Source organism: Bombina bombina, chromosome 6 (genome assembly GCF_027579735.1).
Source record: "Bombina bombina isolate aBomBom1 chromosome 6, aBomBom1.pri, whole genome shotgun sequence".
Taxonomy (NCBI): Eukaryota; Metazoa; Chordata; class Amphibia; order Anura; family Bombinatoridae; genus Bombina; species Bombina bombina.
Genome location: NC_069504.1, coordinates 686,082,951 through 686,108,294, shown reverse-complemented (window position 1 = coordinate 686,108,294; position 25,344 = coordinate 686,082,951). Strand labels below are relative to the sequence as shown.

Below are 25,344 nucleotides of genomic sequence, written 5' to 3'. Positions count from 1 at the left end.
GGCATCCGTGAAATTAAATGCTTTTTCACTTCATGTGTTAGGAATATTTTTTTTTTTTTTTCTTCTTCATTTTTTTAAGTAAATTAGGCTTTTAAATGAAGGTAACAAAACACAAATAAATGTAAACAACTTGAACTTATGTTGAATTAAATCACAATATCCTAAGTAAAATAAGATTGCATGGGACATATTGAGCTTGCAAAATTCAATATGTAAATTGCTTAAGACTGTCAACAATGATAACTAAGTAATGGCAACAGTAATATATATATATATATTGAGTAGAGGTAAAAGAAATAATATACTCACATTTTTTCATATTTCTGGTTTAAATCATAGCCTGGCCAATCCACGTAGCACAGTTCCCGATCCTCCACTTTCTCTGCCATTGCGTAGTAGCCAAGAGGAAATGCCAAGGAGAAGGCAAGAAACCAGATAACACCAATAACTATTTTAGTGGCGGTTGCAGACAGCCGTGGCTTCAGTGGATGAATGATAGCCATATACCTAGGAAAGACCACAGACACCTATAAAATATATATTTTTTCTATTTTAGCTACTTTGAAATCATGGCATTGTACTAAGATAAGATACTGATTTTTAGGTCACATTTTAATTTTTTTTAATTCTGGTTTCATAGAATTGGCTTTCAGACTATGCCATGTATTCACTTTGTATAAAGGGATCTTAAAATTTTATTTTAACAGGTGGCCCTCGGTTTACAACGGTTCAATTTGCACCGTTTCAGAATAACAACCTTTTTTTCAGTCATGTGACTGCTATTGAAAAGCATTGAGAAGCAGTGCATTGATTAAAATAGCCAGTAGATGGAGCTGTCTGCTTGTGTTGCAGCAAAGATATGCTAGCCAAGCAAGCTGAAATTAATCAGTTTAACCAGACCTGAGCTATTGAGCAGCTTGCAAAGGAACAAGATCTTCCTGTCTATAAATCAGTCCAGATTGGAATGCATAGAAAGAACTGTTTGCAGAAAAATGCAAGTAAAGTCTGTGTTGTGTGATTATTTTATTAGGTTTATAATGCTGTTTAGCAAATGTCTTTGTTCATTTAACTTAGTTTAATTATATATTCTGTGTTGTGTGATTATTTTATTAGGTTTGTAATGCTGTTTAGCATTTAAAGTCTCCATTTCAAAGCTTTAAAAATAATGTATTAGGTGTTACTTATGACAATTTTGAGAGGGGCCTGGAACCTAACTCCATTACTTCCCATTGACTTACATTATAAACTGGGTTTCAATTTACAACGGTTTCGATTTACAACCATTCCTTCTGGAACCTAAGCCCGGTTTACACTGAGGGCTACCTGTATATCTATAGCCTGACAGTTTAGTATCTCTAAACTGCTTTACCTTCTACTGCTCTTCTCATAAATGTTGTGAAACTAAAGACAATCTTAGACTCACCAAGTCAAACCTTGAACCATCCCCAGACTAAGGAACAGCTCAATACATTTGCTAACATGGCCTAAAAATGAAATGATACCCCCAAATTTCCTTCTACTACAAACTAAACAAAACCATAGTCATCAGTCTCATAGATAAAAGTTGATCAGACTGAAGTTCCACACAAGAGCATGCTGATACCCATCCTATGGGCACTTCTGATCATAGCATGGATATCATGAATGGAGGCACCCCACTGGCAGGCATGGGATCTCAAGGACACCCTTTCCCTGTAATCACTAGCCTGGGGTGTCCTCAATTACACTATTTCTGCACTGCCATACTCCTGAAACATGCAGAAATAGTGCAGGCACGCTGACAGGAGCAATGGAGGCATGCTAACAGCCCAGAACACAGCCGCCGTACAAGGTATGAAGCTAGTCCCTAAGGGCTAAACGACCAGCACCGTACCCTCTAAGGTGCTGGCCATTAAGGGGTTAAAGAAACAATAAAGTTATGTTTATTCTAAACCCATAATAACAATAAAAGACAAATTGCTGCATGGGTTCATAAGAAAAATAATGTAATAATTACTATAATTTCAGCCAATGAAACCAGATGCAGAGTGCCAGCAAATATTTATGCCACCTCCGGCACTCTTGCCACCTCTGCACAAGAATATGATATTATTATCTCTCTTGTGGTTACAATTAGGGACAGACATAACTAAGCACCGGCACTGATTAAGCAATCACTGTGTAGAATTTAGCAGGGTCAGAATCTGAAGTCTGCTGTTTGCAATTTAGCCTCTCTAGGGGCACTAGGGAAAAAACACAATGGGGCCAATTTATCATAGTGCAAGCGGACATGATCCGCTGTAGCGGATCATGTCCGCTGCACATTGATAAATGCTGACAGCACACACTGTCGGCATTTATCATTGCACAAGCATTTCTCGTGAAATGCTTGTGCAATGCTGCCCCCTGCACATTCACGGCCAATCGGCCACTAGCAGGGGTTGTCAATCAATCCTATCGTATCCAATCGGGGTGATTGCTGTCCGCTGCCTCAGAGATGGCGGACGAGTTAAGGAGCAGCGGTCATATGACCGCTGGTTCTTAACTCCTGAAGGCTCGCGCAGAAACAGATGCATACAGGGCTTGATAAATCGGCCCCAATATCTAGACTTAAATCATAGGAAAAGTAGGCAAAATAATCAATGTTTTTTACTACTCATAATGAGGCATGTTATGTGGAATTAAAAGTGGAATTACGAGTCTCTTTTTTTGCTATTTGTTCACCGGCCAGAATGGGAGTGAAAAAGATGGAAAACTTTTGCAGGAATGTGATAAATGTATATTTCAATTATTTATTTATTGTTACCGCTTAAAGGGACATTAGATTTTTTTCTTTCACGATTCAGATAAACCAAACATTTTTAAACAACTTTCCAATATACTTATTTCATCAAATTTGCTTCATTCTTTGGATATCCTTTGTTGAATAGAAGCAAGTGCACTACTGGGAGCTAGCTGAACACATCAGTAGCTAGCTCCCAGCTCCTAAGCCTACATATGCTTTTCAACAAAGCATACCAAGAAAACTAAGCAAATGAGATAATAGAAATAAATATGAAATTTGTTTAATGCTCTATCTGAATCATGATGGAAACATTTTGGGTTTCATTTGCCTTTAATTGAAACATTTATAAGATTTGATTTTGGGTTTAAAGGACCAGTAAACACAGTAGATAACAAATGTCAAAGTTATGTATATTTCCACTCCCCCTGTACCATGTGATAGCAATCAGCCAATCACAAATGCATATATGTATAGTCTGTGAATTTTTCTTCATATCTCCTATGGGGAACATCTTCAGGGCAGGAGAGAAGTAGCAGCAAAGCAGGGTCAGCTTAAAGGGACACTGTACCCAAATTTTTTCTTTCATGATTCAGATTGAGCATGAAATTTTAAGCAACTTTCTAATTTACTCCTATTATCAAATTTTCTTCATTCTCTTGGTATCTTTATTTAAAATGCAAGAATGTAAGTTTAGATGCCGGCCCATTTTTGGTGAACAACCTGGGTTATCCTTGCTGATTGGTGGATAAATTCATCCACCAATAAAAAATTGCTGTCCAGAGTACTGAACCCAAAAAAACATAGATTCCTTCTTTTTCAAATAAAGATAGCAAGAGAACAAAGAAAAATTGATAATAGGAGTAAATTAGAAAGTTGCTTAAAATTGCATGCTCTTTCTGAATTACAAAACAAAATTTTTGGGTTCAGTGTCCCTTTAAATAAAGTTAAAGTAGTAGATAGGGCTACTGCTAGAAACAAGCAGCTGCAGAAAAACAATCGGCTAGATTACGAGTTTTGCGGTATGAGTGAAAAAGCATTGTTATGGCACTTTTTCACTACCGCTGGTATTACGAGTCTTGCAGGTTTAGCTGCACCGCACACTTTTTTGGCCGTAGCGTAACTACCGCAGCTTTCAAAAAGTCCTTTATCAATGGGGCTTCCTTTGTGCCGGTATTACGAGTCTGCCTGGGAGGCCAAAAAGTGAGTGGTACACCCTATACCGTCAAGATCCATACCGTAAACTGAAAGTCAGTAGTTATGAGTTTTATGATACAAAGCTGTACCATAAAACCCATAACTAAAGTGCTAAAAAGTACACTAACACCCATAAACTATCTATTAACCCCTAAACCGAGGCCCTCCCACATCGCAAACACTAAAATAAAATTATTAACCCCTAATCTGCCGCTCCGGACATCGCCGCCACTATAATAAACATATTAACCCCTAAATCGCCGCACGCCCGCATTGCAAACACTAGTTAAATATTATTAATCCCTAATCTGCTGTCCCTAACATCGCCTCAACCTACATTACAGTTATTAACCATTAATCTGCCACCCCCAATGTCTCCGCCACCTATCTACACTTATTAACCTCTAATCTGCCACCCCCAATGTCGCCGCCACCTACATTACAGTTATTAACCCCTAATCTGCCGCCCCCAATGTCGCCGCCACCTACCTACACTTATTAACCCCTAATCTGCCAACGTTGCTGCTATTATACTAACGGTATTAACCCCTAAACCTTACCCTAACACCCACTAACTTTAATGTAATTAAAATAAATCTAAATAAAACCTACTATTAATAAAGGGACACTGAACCCACATTTTTTCTTTCATGATTCAGATAGAGCATGACATTTTAAGCAACTTTCTAATTTACTCCTATTATCAAATTTTCTTCATTCTCTTGGTATCTTTATTTGAAATGTAAGAATGTAAGTTTAGATGCCGGCCCATTTTGGTGAACAACCTGGGTTGTCCTTGCTGATTGGTGGATAAATTCATCCACCAATAAAAAGCGTGCTGAACCAAAAAAAAAGCTTATATGCCTTCTTTTTCAAATAAAGTTAGCAAGAGAACGAAGAAAAATTGATAATAGGAGTAAATTAGAAAGTTGCTTAAAATTGCATGCTCTATCTGAATCACAAAAGAAAAATTTGGGTTCAGTGTCCCTTAACTAAATAATTCCTATTTAAAACTAAATTCTTACCTGTAAAATAAACCCTAAGCTAGCTACAATATAACTAATAGTTACATTGTAGCTATCTTATGTTTTATTTTTATTTCACAGGCAAGTTTGTATTTATTTTAACTAGGTAGAATAGTTAGTAAATAGTTATTAACTATTGACTAACTACCTAGCTAAAATAAATACACATTTACCTGTAAACACCTAACCTTACACTACAATTAAATAAATTACATTAATTAAATACAATTAACTAAATTACAAAAACAAACACTAAATTACACAAAATAAAAAAAAATTATCAAATATTTAAACTAATTACACATAATCCAATAGCCCTATCAAAATAAAAAAGCCCCTCCAAAATAAAAAAAACCCTAGCCTAAACTAAACTGCCAATGGCCCTTAAAAGGGCCTTTAGCGGGGCATTGCCCCAAAGAAATCAGCTCTTTTACCTGTAAAAAAAATACAAACAGCCCCCAAACAGTAAAACCCACCACCCACACAACCAAACCCCCCAAATAAAATCCTAACTAAAAAACCTAAGCTCCCCATTGCCCTGAAAAGGGCATTTGGATGGGCATTGCCCTTAAAAGGGCATTTAGCTCTTTTTCCGCCAAAACCCTAAGATAAAAATAAAACCCACCCAATAAACCTTTAAAAAAACCTAACACTAACCCCCGAAGATCCACTTACAGTTTTTGAAGACCGGACATCCATCCTCATCAAGCCGGGAGAAGTCTTCATCCAAGCGTCAAGAAGTCCTCAACGAAGCCGTGAGAAGTCTTCATCCAAGCGGTAAGAAGTGGTCCTCCAGACCGGCATCTTCTATCTTCATCCATCCAGTGCGGAGCAGCTCCATCTTCAACACATCCGCCGCGGAGCATCCTCTTCTGTCGATGGATTTTCAAGAATCAATTATCCTTTAAATGACATCATCCAAGATTGCGTCCCTTGAATTTCGATTGGCTGATAGATCTGTTCCAATCAGCCAAAATAATGCAGCCAATAGGATTTTTACACCTTTAATTCCGATTGGTTGATAGAATTCTATCAGCCAATCGGAATTCAAGGGACGCCATCTTGAATGACGTCATTTAAAGGAGAATTCATTCTTGAAGATCCATCGACAGAAGAGGATGCTCCGTGCCGGATGTCTTGAAGATGGAGCCGCTCCGCGCCGGATGGATAAAGATAGAAGATACCGTCTGGATGAAGTCTTCTGCCCGTCTGGAGGACCACTTCTTGCCGCTTGGATGAAGACTTCTCCTGGCTTCGTTGAGGACTTCTTGCCGCTTGGATGAAGACTTCTCCCGGTTTAATGAGGATGGATGTCCGGTCTTCAAAAACTGTAAGTGGATCTTCGGGGGTTAGTGTTAGGTTTTTTTAAGGGTTTATTGGGTGGGTTTTATTTTTAGCTTTGGGTTTGGGCGGAAAAAGAATTAAATGCCCTTTTAAGGGCAATGCCCATCCAAGTGCCGTTTTCAGGGCAATGGGGAGCTTAGGTTTTTTAGTTAGGATTTTATTTGGGGGGTTTGGTTGTGTGGGTGGTGGGTTTTACTGTTGGGGGGGTTGTTTGTATTTTTTTTTACAGGTAAAAGAGCTGATTTCTTTGGGGCAGGGCCCCGCAAAAGGCCCTTTTAAGGGCCATTGGCAGTTTAGTTTAGGCTAGGGTTTTTTTATTTTGGGGGGGCTTTTTTATTTTGATAGGGCTATTAGATTAGGTTAATTAGTTTAAATATTTGATCATTTAATTTTTTTGTGTAATTTAGTGTTTATTTTTTTGTAATTTAGTTAATTGTATTTAATTAATGTAATTTATTTAATTGTAGTGTAAGGTTAGGTGTTAGTGTAACCCAGGTTAGGTTTAATTTTACAGGTAAATTTGTATTTATTTTAGCTAGGTAGTTAGTGCGTCCCTTTTCTTCACTACTATCAATACTTTGGAAGCACCCTGGGTGGATGAAATGCTAACTGTGAGTGCTGACCTGCCTGCTGTGTGTATGTATATATGTATATAATATATATGTATGTAATATATATATCTATATCTATCTCTCTAATGCTGCAATAACATCTTTCTCAATCTTGCAGTCTTAACCTCCTGTTTCTCAACCTCCTACCCTTCTAGATTGTAAATTCCCACGGGAATAGGGCCCTCAGTTCCTCCTGTATGTGTTTGTCCTGTCTCTTAGAAGTTTTATATTATTGTTTTATTTAAATGAACTATATCCATGGACAGCGCTGCAGAATATGATGGCGCTTCATAAATAAAGTATAATAATAAAAAAAAAGTGCATAATGTTTATAGCAAGTGCATTGTTTGCATTAAACCATCTCAACATGAATAACTGCTTCTTGATGCAAACGTTTTAGTTTAATCGCTCTGACACCCATATATTTATTGCCCAATTTCCTTAGATTTAAATAAAAAACAAACACTGAAAGTTCCAACCCAGACCCTCATGTTCTTCTCTCTATCCAGTCTGTCAATGTTGCATTCTATGTATGTATGGAAATGTATTTTAATGAAATCTGAGTGTTTACACAGGGCTATTGTTAAGGCTATGGGGCTGATATATCAAAAGGCGGATGGCCCCTGATGGCCCTGTTTCCGAACAAGCCTTCAGGCTCGCCAGAAACAGCAGTTATAAAGCAGTTACAGCGTATCATGTCGGACAGACATTGATAAATCGGCCCCTATGTGTTAGGGAGAAGGTTAGGGTTAACCCCTGAATAGAGGGCTGCAATAAATTGTTAGACAAATGTTTGGCTTCAAGTACCTGCTTTTTTATACCATGCACCATTCTAAATGCAATTCTAAGAGCAGGAAGATAGGGGTGGAGCTTTGTGGCCACAGAGACACAATCTGAGCAGTCTAGGACAATCCCTGTCAATAGTGATTGATGAAATAAATCAGTTAATATGCTAAGTGCCCTGTTTGCTCATCTAATGAATGAATTACTTTTGACAGGAGCTGTTCCAAATCATTGACGAATAGCTAATGAAGAATTTCCTCATAGTAATGACATTAATGGAATATTTTAAAGGAAATAATTATGCCTTACTTAAAAACAATAACTTTTAAAAACTCAAAACAGCACAATTTTACTTGAGGAAGACCATTTCACACTAATCTAACTCTAAAAGTGGTGTTCCTCAGAAGATATTCCTGGGACCTGTTTGTGATATTGGTAGAGGGCTCCAGGAGAAGATATGTCTGCAGACGATACAAATATTTGTAAAAGAGTTGATGTTCGGGGCATGGGGAGTATATCAAATGAGAAATTATATAAAAAAATAGATGAGTGGACAAATGACTGGGGTCTAATTTTCAACATAACAAAGTGCAAATGCATGTAGTAAAGAAATATCCAAAGGTTAATTACATTCAAATGACTGTTACAATAGAGAAACTGGAATTATTATTTTGAATGATTTGAAATTTGGTAAATAATGCAGTAAGACAGCAAATAAGCACAGTAGATTGTGGAAGCTATGGTCTAAAGAAAAAAAAAACTTACAAAAGACTCAATGACTTGCATTTGTAAAGTAAGTAAAGAGAAGAGAAGGGAGAAATGTTATAGGATAAAAACCTTAAAGTATATTAGGGGCCTTAAATGACCACTAAATACGTAGAATTGAATAATTGACAGTCGGGTATCTGGTGTCCGTCCCATTAACAAATACACATTTAAAAGACAATGCACTAGCACTTACTTTGAATTTGATATGAGCAGTAGATATTTTCTGACCAATTTAAAAGTTAATCCAATTCCCCCCCCCCCCCCCCCGTGTATCATGTAACAGCCATCAGCCAATTACAAAATGAATATAAGTATATACAGTGAATGTTTATACATGGTCAGTAGGACCTGTTGCCCCAGAAAATGTATATATATAAAAAGAATGTGCACGCTTTGATAAGTATATTAGGAATTATTTTAAATTGCATGGTTTATTTGAATCATGGATCTTTAATTTTGACTTTAGTTGCCTTAAGATAAAGCTGAACATCTATCACAAGAGCAACACCAGAACAAGGGTTCATGATATCACGTTGAAGTGTAGCAGGTTCAGGAGTAATTTGCAGAAAGGGTGGTTAATTCATTGAGTTATAACAAATACTATGGGAACTATGAGAATGCCTGCTAAAAGCAAGCTAGCCTATAAAAAGTAGCTGAGCTTTCAATTTATAGGAAATATGCTCAGACTAGTTCAGCTTGTGGTACTATCTCTGGAGAATCTAAGTTTCTGTTTTAGGACAGGGTTGTAATGATCTGGATGGGATGAGCACATTCTTGGATGTGTTTTAGCATTTTTGTCGAGGTGGTCTAAGGTTTTCCAATAGGGAAAAAGAAAAATATCTAACAGAGCAAGAGTCAGATGTACACACTGATTTATACAGCATGCAGTTTTATTGGGCCATGTTCAATAAGTCTCATCTGACAATCTTCAGGCTTGTAAAATACAGAAAGAAAAAAAATCCCACTGAAATTTCAGGTGCTCACTTGGGGTAGTTCACTATGTTTATGTTGTAGAAGGCAAGAATAATAGCATGCAATTTATACATTTAGCCACCAATCAGCAAGCGCTACCCAGGCTGCTAAACCAAATATGGGCCGGCTCCTAAGCTTAGATTCCTGCATTTTCCAATAAAGATACTAAGAGAACGAAGAAAAAATTGATAATAGGAGTAAATTAGAAAGTTGCTTAAAATTGCATGCTCTATCTGAATCATGAAATAAATAAATGTGTGTTGCATATCCCTTTAATTTATTAGCATCTTCTTTTCTCCAAAAAAGTAGCTACACAAGAGTAGGATAGGATATATTATCTAAAGCAGTTATAGAGCTCGTCATGTGATTTTTCTTGTTAAAACTATCGTTTTTGATAAGAGGAACTTGAATGGTTTTGTTAGATTGTATCTATTTAACTCTCATATTGCTTTTATGATATGTGTGGGATTTATGTGGTTTGAGAACTATTCTGTGCTCTTTGTCTCATACAAGTGAATATTATCTAAGTGTAATTATATTGTGTCATAGTTTGTTAAACAACATACTTTAAGCTCATTATTAATGATAGTTTTTAATATATGTCTGATAAATAAGATGTAAGTACATAGTGCCATGCTGTTTTACTGTTAAATAAAATCAAAACTGTTTACGACTCTACAATTGTACAAAATGATGCACAATACTTTGGGGTGAATATACACCAATTCATATAACTGCATGTAATAGACACTACTATAAAGAAGAATATGCACAGATACTGATCTAAAAATCCAGTATAAAACCTTTTAAAAACTTATGAAGAAGCGCCAAGTTTAGCACTGTTGATGAGGTTAGGCTGGGACACCCAGTGAAAGGAGCTGGGAAACCAGAATGAGCAGAAACTTCCCCCTCCCTCTTCCCTTCATATGAAAAGACAGATTAGACAAACAAGAGCCAGCATTCATCTGACACTTTGGGGCTTGGTTAGAAGACTGAAAATCAGCACAATGTTATTAAAAAAATAAGCAAAACTATACATTGTTACAAAACACTCACAGATGGGCTATACAAATGGATCATCTACAAAATATCTATGCAAAGAAAAATCTAGTGTACAATGTCCCTTTAATGTTGCTTTACTGTCATTATATTAGATGAAAATGTTGTTTTTAAAGTCAATGATTTATTCTTATAAGATCCTATTTAGACTTCAGCTTTACATTTTTTTTAATCACTTTTTTCTTTACTTTTTTCTTATAAAGGAAAACTTTCTAAAATGTATTACAGTGTTTTCATTTAAAAAAAAGAAAGATTTTCTTGTGATGCTTAAAACTATTTTTAATTGTTATTCTTGTGCAGATGTGTCCTTTTCCACCAATAAAAGGGCAGAAGCTGTAAGTTTGTTTTAAAATTTTTTAGGTTTGTTCATGCAAATGTATGTCAAATATTTTGTCAAATATTCTGTAGCTGCTGTTTCATACGTGTTATAGATTTTTTTTTTTTGTTTAATGTTCCATTAAATTGCCCCAGAAGCTGTTATCAGGAATGAAAACAAACAGCTGGAATAAGACAGCCGACTTCTGCTATGTTTTTTTTAATTAGCGATGTGAATACACCAAGGAGACTTTGAATGCTCTAAACCATTTTTTGTTTGTTTTGTTGTCAGTGTCATATATATGACAAAACGTTATGTAGTTTGTCTGGGTCTCCTGTGTCTATTTTGTATGATCTCCATCTTACTGTGATGATAGAATTAAGGGAATTTTAGTTACAAACTTTAAAGGAACCTGAAATGTAAAAATGAAAGTTCCATAATTCAGAAAGTGCATATAACTTTTTTCCCATTTGATTTCTATGGTAACATTTTCTTCTTTCTCTTATTAGTCTTGGAATCCTTTAGGAGATCATCCATATGTAGGCTTAGGAACAATTCTCCAAGCTCGGCAAACATTATTTAAACTTGATGCACAGGTTATGTAAATAATAAATCAGGTGCTGACGAGACATCAGCAGCTGCAATTTGCACTCACTCTGTGAATTTAACCCTACAAGCTCTGCTATGTGAAGGGTTAAGTTCACAGAACAGAGTGCAAATAGCAGTTGCAGATGTCACTGCAGCAGGCCCAGACTGAGCATAGGGTATACAGGGCAATTGCCCAAGTGGGCTGGGGCCAGTTGTGGGTTGGGCTGCTTGTCTTAGCCTTGCCCAATTGCCTGCATTAATATTTGTGCATGATCAAGGGCCGGCCCAGCCTTGCCCCTCATTGCCTTGTGTCTGGGAGCCAGGTCCCATCTTATGCCCCATTTCTGTGCCACCGTATTTTTACAGGAAGGCTGCACAAGTGCATATTCTATGATGCGGACTAACCAAAGGAAAAAATAACATTTACATGGAATCAGCTCCTCTTGATAGTGCCTGTTGGTTCCTGTTTTTGTGTGATTACGGATGTCGGAAGTATGCATGTGGGTCTCTACGTGTGTTTTTTCTCTCTTTCTGAGCAGTTTAAGTGTGATGACAAGTGCTCCGGGCCTGTTATTTGGAGACAATGAGATTACACAGGTGGATGAGAAATAAGGGGTTATTCTTTATGTAAATGTGAACTTCAATTGCTTCTGTTCTTTTTGTTTTATTATTATTTTTTTTAAATGACAACAAAGTTACAAAATACAGTGACAGAAGGGTGTTGAGAAGGATGTTACAAACTATTTTTAATATCAGTTTGGGGAGGGGTGTGGTTAAATAACACATGGAAAGGGGGAAGTGAGATACTCTTCCTTGAAATGCCCGGGCCTATTTGTGATCCCAGCCCTGCTGCACGTTAATTTGTTATTGAGATAAACCATGCAGCAAGTTTAAATAACTTCGATAGAGCTATAAGGTCAGGGGGACCAGCACATACTTATTATTATTATGGTTTACCACTCATTATATGTTATCAGTTTCTGACTAGGGTCATACCCAAAGAACAAGCTGTGTGGGTGGTGTAAATTACATCCATATAGAAAAGATTATATCAGCACTGCCAGAACAGGAACTGTTAAACATTTTGCAGGTAAAGTAGGTAAAAATAAATATAATGTATCCATAAAACTTTTTATATATGCATCATTCTTTATTAAAATATTGTATTTTGATTTTTGACTACACTGTCCCTTTAAGTGTCTTGCTTTAAATCTGGGGTATTATACAATTATTTAAAACTACAAACTGCTTGCTCTGTGTTATAACAACCATGCAGATATTTTAAACAAGACACACAGCTGTTTGCTTTATATATGATCATTACTCTCAGTAGTCACATTACTGAGCTAATACAGGCTCACATGGGCATATTAATCCTCTGAATGTGGCAGGACATCTTGGATGTTATATAGCTTTTTGTTTTTACTTATAAAATGTATATCTCACTCAAGTTTTTGTCTAATTTCAGTTTAGTTAATATTACTGAATTAATAAGCCAGCAATATGCAGGTAAATAGTTGAATCTAGAATAGCTTCTGTAGAAGATTTCTCAGACAATGGTTCACAAGAAGTGTGCTGGGTCTAGGTCAGATTCAGATCATGACTCCCTTCACTTGCCTTGTGAGGTTATTTGACTAGTAACTTCTCTTCCCTGACAAGTTACCTTTTGTGATACTTAGGTTTGTTGTTTTAGCAATGGTACAATGACTATATATAATTATTTCTCAGTTTCTTTATTAGTATTTAGTGCGACCTCCCCTGACACTTGAGCAATAGTAGGAACCTGGCTCTCGTAAAAATGGAACCTTAATTAATGTCATTGCTAACACCTGTATTTGTCCTACTATTTCATGGCAAAATGACTGCTGTGAAAAAGGTCTATTACACCAGGTTTGTGAAAGACATGCTTGAGCATTAAATACACATGTGGTATACGTTTAATTCATTAAAAGCTTGCTTATATATATTACCAACTTTCAAACACATCATTCCATTAAAAAAGCCAAAGATCACAGAATTTGACAGACATAAAATCATACTTTTGCATCAACAAGGCAATTCTCATAGGGAAATCAGCAAACAAACTGGATACTCAATATGTGGTATTCAAGCTGTTATAAAGACATTTGAAGAATCAGGAGAAGTCAAGGACAAAAAAAGGACTGGAAGGCCAAGAAAACATTTAAAATCTGAGGAGAAGTTTTTTAGAGTTTCTTCTTTGAGAGAACGGAAGTTCAGCATGGAACTGGCTCAGCATCTGGCAGCTTCATCGGGATGTCAAGTTTCCCCTTCTACAGTCCGAAGAAGCTTGATCAGGAATGGTCTTTGTGGAAGGGTAGCAGCCAAGAAACCACTTTTTAGGAAGGGGAACAGGGTGAAAAGGCTAAGCTATGCTAAAGCTCACAAATATTGGAATGAAGATCAGTGGAAAAGAGTATAATGGAGTGATGAACCCAAGTTTGAAATTTTTGTGTCCAATCATCGACAACATGTGAGCAGAAGAAGAGTTGGAGAGAGATGGAAGAATGAGTGCTTGCAGCCTGCATTTCTGCCAGTGCCAGTCGTGTTGGCGATATTGTCCGAATTGATGGAATCATGCATGCTGAAAAGTAAAGGTTTCAATTCATCATACTATTCCTTCTGGAAAGCTCCTGATTGGTATTGGTTTTATTTTTCAGCATGATAACAATCCCAAGCAAAATCATATTTGGAGAGAAAAACAGCTGATAAAACACTGACAGTCAAGGAATAGCCTCCACAGAATCCAGAATATTATAGAGGACAGAGAATGAAATAAGACAATCTAATTCTAAAGAAGAACTCTGGGAAGTTCTGAAAGAAGCCTGGTATAATATACCACAATATTACTTCAGAAAACTTCAGGACAGTCTCCCCAAAAGAGTTCAAGGTGTGCTTAGTGCCTAGGGAGGTCACACTAAGGGGCATATTTATCAAAGCATCAATCTTAGTGCATTCACCGGCGTCAATACGCTCACCAGACACCGCCAGACATCACTGACGCGGATCCACATACGATCCCCTTATTTATAAAAAAAACATCAAAAACACGCGTGCCAAGTATGGCGCAATGCGCATCAGACTGTTGTGAACTAACAGTCATCGATGACTCAGTTATTTGGGTCTTTCCCATATTTATGTATACCATTTCATTACTGTCCATTAACAAGCTCAAACAATTTCTCTAAAGCTAATCTTTTATTTTTCATATGTTAATGTCCAAGAAATAGATTGATTTATACCTCAACATAGAAAGTTATTTTTATATTTATTTGTTATATAATACTTTCACATAAATTAATGTGTATTTGTATTTCTAGAAGTTATGCTTTTATCTATATTATATATATATATACTGTATAGTGATGTCGTGAATAGTTCGCCGGCGAATAGTTTCCGGCGAACATAGCATGTTCGCGTTCGCCTCGGCGGGTGAACATATGTGATGTTTGATCCGCCCCCTATTCGTCATCATTGAGTAAACTTTGACCCTGTACCTCACAGTCAGAAGACACATTACAGCCAATCAGCAGCAGACCCTCCCTCCCAGACCCTCCCACCTCCTGGACAGCATCCATTTTAGATTCATTTGGAAGCTGCATTCTTAGTGAGAGGAGGGTGTAGCTGCTGCTGATTTAATAGGGAAATTGATAGCTAGGCTAGTGTATTCAGTGTCCACTACAGTCCTGAAGGACTCATCTGATCTCTGCACCCCAAAAAGCCCTTTTTAGGACTAGAACATCAGTCTGTTTTTTTTTTTTTTTCCTGTGTAATCTAATTGCAGTTGCCTGCCAGCCAGCGTGTGTGTCAGGCTCACAGCGTATACTGTGCCCACTTGCCCAGTGCCACCACTCATATCTGGTGTAACAGTAGTGTACATTTAAAAAAAAACAACACTTTTTTGACTGTGAAATAATAGCAGACAGCTGCCAGTACCCAAGATGGCCGCCAATAAGGCAGATGGGGAGGGTTAGAGAGCTGTTTTGGGGGGGATCAGGGAGGTTGGGGGCTAAGGGGGGATGCTACACCACAGCATATGTAAATATGCTAAAAAAAATAAAAGCAATTTAAAAACCTTTTATTTTAGTACTGGCAGACTTTCTGCCAGTACTTAAGATGGCAGGGACAATTGTGGGGTGGGGGAGGGAAGGGAGCTGTTTGGGAGGGATCAGGGGATCTGATGTGTCAGGTGGGAGGCTGATCTCTACACTAAAGCTAAAATTAACCCTGCAAGTTCCCTACAAACTACCTAATTAACCCCTTCACTGCTAGCCATAATACACGTGTGATGCGCAGCAGCATTTAGCGGCCTTCTAATTACCAGAAAGCAACGCCAAAGTCATATATGTCTGCTATTTCTGAACAAAGGGGATCCCAGAGAGGCATTTACAACCATTTGTGCCATAATTGCACAAGCTGTTTGTAAATAATTTCAGTGAGAAACCTAAAATTGCAAAAAAAATTAAGTTTTTTTTAAATTTGATCGCATTTGGCGGTGAAATAGTGGCATTAAATATACCAAAATGGGCCTAGATCAATACTTTGGGTTGTCTACTACACTACACTTAAGCTAAAATTAATTCTACAAGCTGCCTACATGCTCCCTAATGAACCCCTTCACTGCTGGGCATAAAATATGTGTGGTGCGCAGTGGCATTTAGCAGCCTTCTAATTACCAAAAAGCAACGCCAAAGCCATATGTCTGCTATTTCTGAACAAAGGACGCCAAAGCCATATAAGTCTGCTATTTCTGAACAAAGGGGATCCCAGAGTAGCATTTACAACCATTTATGCCATATTTGCATAAGTTGTTTGTAAATAATTTCTGTGAGAAACCTAAAGTTTGTGAAAAAGTGAACAATTTTTTTTATTTGATCGCATTTGGCGTTGAAATGGTGGCATGAAATATACCAAAATGGGCCTAGATCAATATTTTGGGTTGTCTACTCCACTACACTTAAGCTAAAATTAACTGTACAAGCTGCCTACATGCTCCCTAATTAACCCCTTCACTGCTGGGCATAAAACACGTGTGGTGCGCAGTGGCATTTAGCAGCCTTCTAATTACCAAAAAGCAACGCCAAAGCCATATAAGTCTGCTATTTCTGAACAAAGGGGATCCCAGAGAAGCATTTACAACCATTTATGCCATAATTGCATAAGTTGCTTGTAAATAATTTCTGTGAGAAACCTAAAGTTTGTGAAAAAGTGGACAATTTTTTTTTATTTGATCGCATTTGGCGGTGAAATGGTGGCATGAAATATACCAAAATGGGCCTAGATCAATACTTTGGGTTGTCTACTCCACTACACTTAAGCTAAAATTAACTCTACAAGCTGCCTACATGCTCCCTAATTAACCCCTTCACTGCTAGGCATAAAACACGTGTGGTGCGCAGTGGCATTTAGCATCCTTCTAATTACCAAAAAGCAACGCCAAAGCCATATAAGTCTGCTATAATGGCATGTCTGGCACACAGTGTTGGGGCAAGGGTCCATCTGACCACTGATACCTGGTCTGCAAAGCATGGTCAGGGCAGGTATATCACCTACACTGCGCACTGTGAAGCGGGCGTAACCCTTACACTACCTGATCGATACAACATCATACCTGATGTTTTAAAGCACGTTATTCCAAACAATTTAGGAATGTTAGGTGATTTATGCCCTTTATGGATTAAAACCAGACTCTGCATCAACTATGTAATTTTCCATGGGAGTTTTGCCATGGATCCCCCTCCGGCATGCCACAGTCCAGGTGTTAGTGCCCTTGAAACAACTTTTCCATCACTATTGTGGCCAGAAAGAGTCCCTGTGGGTTTTAAAATTCGCCTGCCTATTGAAGTCTATGGCGGTTCACCCGGTTCGCCTGTTCGCAAACTTTTGCGGAAGTTCGCATCCGCCGTTCGCGAACCCAAATTTTTAGGTTTGCAACATCACTAATACTGTATATATAAATGTGTGTATTATGTCAGAAATCTTTTGCAAACATATTTACATGTCCCTTAGTTCCTTTTTTGTTCTAAACAATGTTGTCTGTCAAATCTCTGTGTTTATTTATACCACTATAAATAAACACAGAGATATGTATTATTATTCTGAGCAGGAATAATTTCGAATATAGAATGTAATCAGGGAATCATATGTATTTATTCGCAATCAATGGATTTTTTAAGAGCTGGACCAGTTTTCTCTCTGTACCTGTGTAACCCCTCCTGATTGCAATCTAGTTTTAAAAACCACCCCTACACAGGCTTTATAAAATGGGCTGGCATATAAGATGACATTTCTTACTGAAAAACATAATTTATGTAAGAACTTACCTGATAAATTCATTTCTTTCATATTAGCAAGAGTCCATGAGCTAGTGACGTATGGGATATACATTCCTACCAGGAGGGGCAAAGTTTCCCAAACCTCAAAATGCCTACAAATACACCCCTCACCACACCCACAAATCAGTTTAACGAATAGCCAAGAAGTGGGGTGATAAGAAAAAAGTGCGAAAGCATAAAAAATAAGGAATTGGAATAATTGTGCTTTATACAAAAAAATCATAACCACCACAAAAAGGGTGGGCCTCATGGACTCTTGCTAATATGAAAGAAATGAATTTATCAGGTAAGTTCTTACATAAATTATGTTTTCTTTCATGTAATTAGCAAGAGTCCATGAGCTAGTGACGTATGGGATAATGACTACCCAAGATGTGGATCTTTCCACGCAAGAGTCACTAGAGAGGGAGGGATAAAATAAAGACAGCCAATTCTGCTGAAAAATAATCCACACCCAAAATAAAGTTTAAATTTTATAATGAAAAAAACTGAAATTATAAGCAGAAGATTCAAACTGAAACAGCTGCCTGAAGTACTTTTCTACCAAAAACAGCTTCAGAAGAAGAAAACACATCAAAATGGTAGAATTTAGTAAAAGTATGCACAGAAGACCAAGTTGCTGCTTTGCAAATCTGATCAACCGAAGCTTCATTCCTAAACACCCAGGAAGTAGAAACTGACCTAGTAGAATGAGCTGTAATCCTTTGAGGCGGAGTTTTACCCGACTCAACATAAGCATGATGAATTAAAGATTTCAACCAAGATGCCAAAGAAATGTCAGAGGCCTTCTGACCTTTCCTAGAACCGGAAAAGATAACAAATAGACTAGAAGTCTTTCGGAAATTCTTAGTAGCTTCAACATAATATTTCAAAGCTCTAACTACATCCAAAGAATGCAATGATTTCTCCTTAGAATTCTTAGGATTAGGACATAATGAAGGAACCACAATTTCTCTACTAATGTTGTTGGAATTCACAACCTTAGGTAAAAATGTAAAAGAAGTTCGCAACACCGCCTTATCCTGGTGAAAAATCAGAAAAGGAGACTCACAAGAAAGAGCAGATAATTCAGAAACTCTTCTGACAGAAGAGATGGCCAAAAGGAACAAAACTTTCCAAGAAAGTAATTTAATGTCCAATGAATGCATAGGTTCAAATGGAGGAGCTTGAAGAGCCCCCAGAACCAAATTCAAACTCCAAGGAGGAGAAATTGACTTATACGAACCAAAGCTTGTACAAAACAATGAATATCAGGAAGATTAGCAATCTTTCTGTGAAAAAGAACAGAAAGAGCAGAGATTTGTCCTTTCAAGGAACTTGCAGACAAACCTTTATCCAAACCATCCTGAAGAAACTGTAAAATTCTCGGAATTCTAAAAGAATGCCAGGAAAAATGATGAGAAAGACACCAAGAAAAATAAGTCTTCCAGACTCTATAATATATCTCCCTAGATACAGATTTACGAGCCTGTAACATAGTATTAATCACAGAGTCAGAGAAACCTCTTTCACTAAGAATCAAGCGTTCAATCTCCATACCTTTAAATTTAAGGATTTGAGATCCTGATGGAAAAAAGGACCTTGCGACAGAAGGTCTGGTCTTAACGGAAGAGTCCACGGTTGGCAAGAGGCCATCCGGACAAGATCCGCATACCAAAACCTGTGAGGCCATGCTGGAGCTACCAGCAGAACAAACGAGCATTCCTTCAGAATCTTGGAGATCACTCTTGGAAGAAGAACTAGAGGCGGAAAGATATAGGCAGGATGATACTTCCAAGGAAGTGACAATGCATCCACTGCTTCCGCTTGAGGATCCCTGGATCTGGACAGATACCTGGGAAGTTTCTTGTTTAGATGAGAGGCCATCAGATCTATTTCTGGAAGTCCCCACATTTGAACAATCTGAAGAAAAACCTCTGGGTGAAGAGACCATTCGCCCGGATGCAACGTTGAGATAATCCGCTTCCCAATTGTCTATACCTGGGATATGAACCGCAGAAACTAGACAGGAGCTGGATTCCGCCCAAACCAGAATTCGAGATACTTCTTTCATAGCCAGAGGACTGTGAGTCCCTCCTTGATGATTGATGTATGCCACAGTTGTGACATTGTCAGTCTGAAAACAAATGAACGATTCTCTCTTTAGAAGAGGCCAAGACTGAAGAGCTCTGAAAATTGCACGGAGTTCCAAAATATTGATCGGTAATCTCACCTCCTGAGATTCCCAAACCCCTTGTGCCATCAGAGACCCCCACACAGCTCCCCAACCTGTAAGACTTGCATCTGATGAAATTACAGTCCAGGTCGGAAGAACAAAAGAAGCCCCCTGAACTAAACGATGGTGATCTGTCCACCACGTCAGAGAGTGTCGTACAATCGGTTTTAAAGATATTAATTGAGATATCTTTGTGTAATCCCTGCACCACTGGTTCAGCATACAAAGCTGAAGAGGTCGCATGTGAAAACGAGCAAAGGGGATCGCGTTCGATGCAGCAGTCATAAGACCTAGAATTTCCATGCATAAGGCTACCGAAGGGAATGATTGTGACTGAAGGTTTCGACAAGCTGATATCAATTTTAGACGTCTCTTGTCTGTCAAAGATAGAGTCATGGACACTGAATCTATCTGGAAACCCAAAAAGGTTACCCTTGTCTGAGGAATCAATTAACTTTTTAGTAAATTGATCCTCCAACCATGATCTTGAAGAAACAACACAAGTCGATTTGTATGAGATTCTGCTAAATGTGAAGACTGAGCAAGTACCAAGATATCGTCCAAATAAGGAAATACCACAATACCCTGTTCTCTGATTACAGACAGAAGGGCACCGAGAACCTTTGTAAAAATTCTTGGAGCTGTTGCTAGGCCAAACGGCAGAGCCACAAACTGGTAATGCTTGTCTAGGAAAGAGAATCTAATAAACTGATAGTGATCTGGATGAATCGGAATATGCAGATATGCATCCTGTAAATCTATTGTAGACATATAATGCCCTTGCTGAACAAAAGGCAGGATAGTCCTTACAGTTATCATTTTGAATGTTGGTATCCTTACATAACGATTCAATATTTTTAGATCCAGAACTGGTCTGAAGGAATTCTCCTTCTTTGGTACAATGAAGAGATTTGAATAAAACCCCAACCCCTGTTCCAGAACTGGAACTGGCATAATTACTCCAGCCAACTCTAGATCTGAAACACATTTCAGAAATGCTTGAGCCTTCGCTGGATTTACTGGGACACGGGAAAGAAAAAATCTCTTTGCAGGAGGCCTTATCTTGAAGCCAATTCTGTACCCTTCTGAAACAATGTTCTGAATCCAAAGATTGTGAACGGAATTGATCCAAATTTCTTTGAAAAAACATAATCTGCCCCCTACCAGCTGAGCTGGAATGAGGGCCGCACCTTCATGTGGACTTAGGAGCTGGCTTTGATTTTCTAAAAGGCTTGGATTTATTCCAGACTGGAGATGGTTTCCAAACTGATACCGCTCCTGAGGATGAAGGATCAGGCTTTTGTTCCTTGTTGTGACGAAAGGAACGAAAACGATTATTAGACCTAAATTTACCTTTAGATTTTTTATCCTGTGGTAAAAAAGTTCCTTTCCCTCCAGTAAAAGTTGAGATAATAGAACCAAATAATTTATTACCCTGGAAAGAAAGGGAAAGCAGAGTAGACTTGGAAGACATATCAGCATTCCAAGTTTTAAGCCATAAAGCTCTTCTAGCTAAAATAGCTAGAGAAATATACCTGACATCAACTCTAATGATATCAAAGATGGCATCACAAATAAAATTATTAGCATGTTGAAGAAGAATAATAATGCTATGAGAATTATGATCTGTTACTTGTTGCGCTAAAGCTTCCAACCAAAAAGTTGAAGCTGCAGCAACATCCGCCAAAGATATAGCAGGTCTAAGAAGATTACCTGAACACAAGTAAGCTTTTCTTAGAAAGGATTCAATTTTCCTATCTAAAGGATCCTTAAAGGAAGTACCATCTGCCGTAGGAATAGTAGTACGCTTAGCAAGAGTAGAGACAGCCCCATCAACCTTAGGGATTTTGTCCCAAAACTCTAATCTGTCAGATGGCACAGGATATAATTGCTTAAAACGTTTAGAAGGAGTAAATGAATTACCCAAATTATTCCATTCCCTGGAAATTACTTCAGAAATAGCACCAGGAACAGGAAAAACTTCTGGAATAACTACAGGAGATTTAAAAATCTTATCTAAACGTTTAGATTTAGTATCAAGAGGACCAGAATCCTCAATTTCTAATGCAATTAGGACTTCTTTAAGTAAAGAACGAATAAATTCAATTTTAAACAAATATGAAGATTTATCAGCATCAACCTCTGAGACAGAATCCTCTGAACCAGAAGAACCATTATCAGAATCAGAATGATGATGTTCATTTAAAAATTCATCTGAACAATGAGAAGTTTTAAAAGACTTTTTACGTTTACTAGAAGGAGGAATAACAGACATAGCCTTCTTAATGGATTTAGAAACAAAATCTCTTATGTTATCAGGAACACTCTGAGTATTAGATGTTGACGGAACAGCAACAGGTAATGTAACTTTACTAAAGGAAATATTATCTGCATTAACAAGTTTGTCATGACATTCAATACAAACAACAGCTGGAGGAACAGCTACCAAAAGTTTACAGCAGATACACTTAGCTTTGGTAGCTCCAGCACCAGGCAGCGATTTTCCAGAAGTATCTTCTGACTCAGTTTCAACGTGGGACATCTTGCAATATGTAATAGAAAAAACAACATATAAAGCAAAATTGAACAATTCCTTAAATGACAGTTTCAGGAATGGGAAAAAATGCCAGTGAACAAGCTTCTAGCAACAAGAAGCAATAAGTAATGAGACTTAAATAATGTGGAGACAAAAGTGACGCCCATATTTTTTTTAGCGCCAAATAAGACGCCCACATTATTTGGCGCCTAAATGCTTTTGGCGCCAAAAATGACGCCACATCCGGAACGCCGACACTTTTGGCGCAAAAGAACGTCAAAAATGACGCAACTTCCGGCGACACGTATGACGCCGGAAACAGAAAAAAAAAATTTGCGCCAAAAAAGTCCGCGCCAAGAATGACGCAATAAAATGAAGCATTTTCAGCCCCCGCGAGCCTAACAGCCCACAGGAAAAAGTCAAATTTTAAGATAAGAAAAAAATTGATTTATTCAAATGCATTATCCCAAATATGAAACTGACTGTCTGAAATAAGGAATGTTGAACATCCTGAGTCAAGGCAAATAAATGTTTGAATACATATATTTAGAACTTTATAAAAAAAGTGCCCAACCATAGCTTAGAGTGTCACAGAAAATAAGACTTACTTACCCCAGGACACTCATCTACATGTTGTAGAAAGCCAAACCAGTACTGAAACGAAAATCAGCAGAGGTAATGGTATATATATAAGAGTATATCGTCGATCTGAAAAGGGAGGTAAGAGATGAATCTCTACGACCGATAACAGAGAACCTATGAAATAGACCCCGTAGAAGGAGATCATTGAATTCAAATAGGCAATACTCTCCTCACATCCCTCTGACATTCACTGCACGCTGAGAGGAAAACCGGGCTCCAACCTGCTGCGGAGCGCATATCAACGTAGAATCTAGCACAAACTTACTTCACCACCTCCATAGGAGGCAAAGTTTGTAAAACTGATTTGTGGGTGTGGTGAGGGGTGTATTTGTAGGCATTTTGAGGTTTGGGAAACTTTGCCCCTCCTGGTAGGAATGTATATCCCATTCGTCACTAGCTCATGGACGCTTGCTAATTACATGAAAGAAAAGAAATTCAAGAGAAGGAAGAAATACATTGAAAATAGTATGACAGAGAGGTGATTTTAATTTCTGCTGTATCTGAATCATGACAGTTTAATGTTATGTGGGCTATCCCTTTGAGCTATCCGCTTAAGATTATATTGAATCAAACATCAATTCGAATTTTAAAATCATTGTCTAAAATATTACATGGTGTGTCCTAATGTCAGCATCAATGTTTATCTTTAATTCTAATTTCACATATACATACTTTCAAAGTATAATACACAATGTAACAAATGGCACTTACAAGTTATGAAGAGTGATCAATGACACAAGTATCAAGCAATTTGATTTGTTAGTGATAGTTTAAAATGTATAATTGAATCAGATTGGCTGATGTCATAAATCATGTGATTATGCATATTCCAATCAAAAGTGGTTGAAAAATTCACTAGTGTGTGGGTTGTTTAGGAGTTTGCGTCATAATTGGTGCGAAAAGTGTTGCGTTAAAATTGGTGCGAACTCGAGAGTGTGACTTGTATTACATGGTTAAAACATGGTGCACATAAATTTTTCACAAAAAAATAAAAAGGAAGTGAGCTATATTATGTTTTGCATTTATTTAATTTTTATCTCTATATCTATTAGTGCAACAAGTTTGGGGCAAAACTTTTCGGAGACATAATATTGTCCCCTTGCTTTGTAATGAGAGACAAATTTGTAACATAATCCATAAGTAGTAATGTATTTTTCATTTTTATCCCTATATCTACTAGTGCACCAAATGTGGAGCAATAATATTGTTTGATTTAGAAAGGGTATACAATTTTAATAGAGTTTCAAATTTATTTATATTATGTAATATGCTTCATTCTCTTGCAGCATCGAACATAAGCTTTCTGTGTTTTCAGACTCCCATTGATTTCTATGGCGTCCGCGGCCTCAAGGGTGGTGGATTGAAAACTAGGTACGCTGCGTCGGAATAGACGTGAGCGTACCTGTTAAATGCTTGATAAATTTGGAAAAGGGTCAACATCTGTAATGATGCAAGCATCAATCTGCATCGGATTGAGATTGCGGGAGTGTATATTACGTCACAAATTTCAACATTTGACATCTTGACACTTTGATAACTACGTCTGATCAATCTCGCAACAAATACAACGTGGGATTCAAGCGTATTTTCAGTTGACGCTTTGATAAATATGCCCCTAAATACTGACTTTGCCTGAAGAAGCCATTTTGTTCAGAAAATTTAGTTTTTTTATATTTTGTGTACATATTTCTTTTATTTTCTGTTTGTATCTTACTAAAGAGACCAAAAAATAAATAAGGATGGTCATTAAAACTTTGCTAAAACAACAAATCTAATGGTGGACTAAGACTTTTGCACAGTACTGTGTATATATATATATATATATATATATATATATATATATATATATATTTACACATAAAAGGAAACCAAAGCATATTCTGTTGACTGGAATAATTATTAGGCACAAACACATCCAGAAGCTTATCCAAGAAAGGGAGGAGTGAGAACACTCTGCACAGAGTTGGTTCCTGGAAAGGTTATCAAGGGATTTACCAATCCATTTCTGTAAAACCTGGTATCGTGGGGAGATAGAGACTTTTCAGAAGAGTGAGGGGGCTTTATATCATTATGTTAAAAAAGACCAGAGGTATCTAAGATCACATTAGGCTTGAGTTCATATAGTTCTTCATAAGTATCACATACATATAGAGACAGTTCTTTTTGGATTAATA

General features: G+C 37.4%; 1 protein-coding gene across 3 annotated transcripts in view; it reads right to left on the bottom strand.

The window, feature by feature from the left end:
- TACR1 (tachykinin receptor 1) overlaps positions 1-25,344 on the bottom strand; it is a 481,441-nt gene that overhangs the window by 263,855 nt on the left and 192,242 nt on the right. For all 3 annotated transcript variants that reach the window (XM_053717767.1, XM_053717766.1, XM_053717765.1), the window contains exon 2: positions 310-507. In XM_053717767.1, the coding sequence (XP_053573742.1) occupies positions 310-507 (198 nt within the window). The remainder of the gene's footprint in view (positions 1-309; positions 508-25,344) is intronic.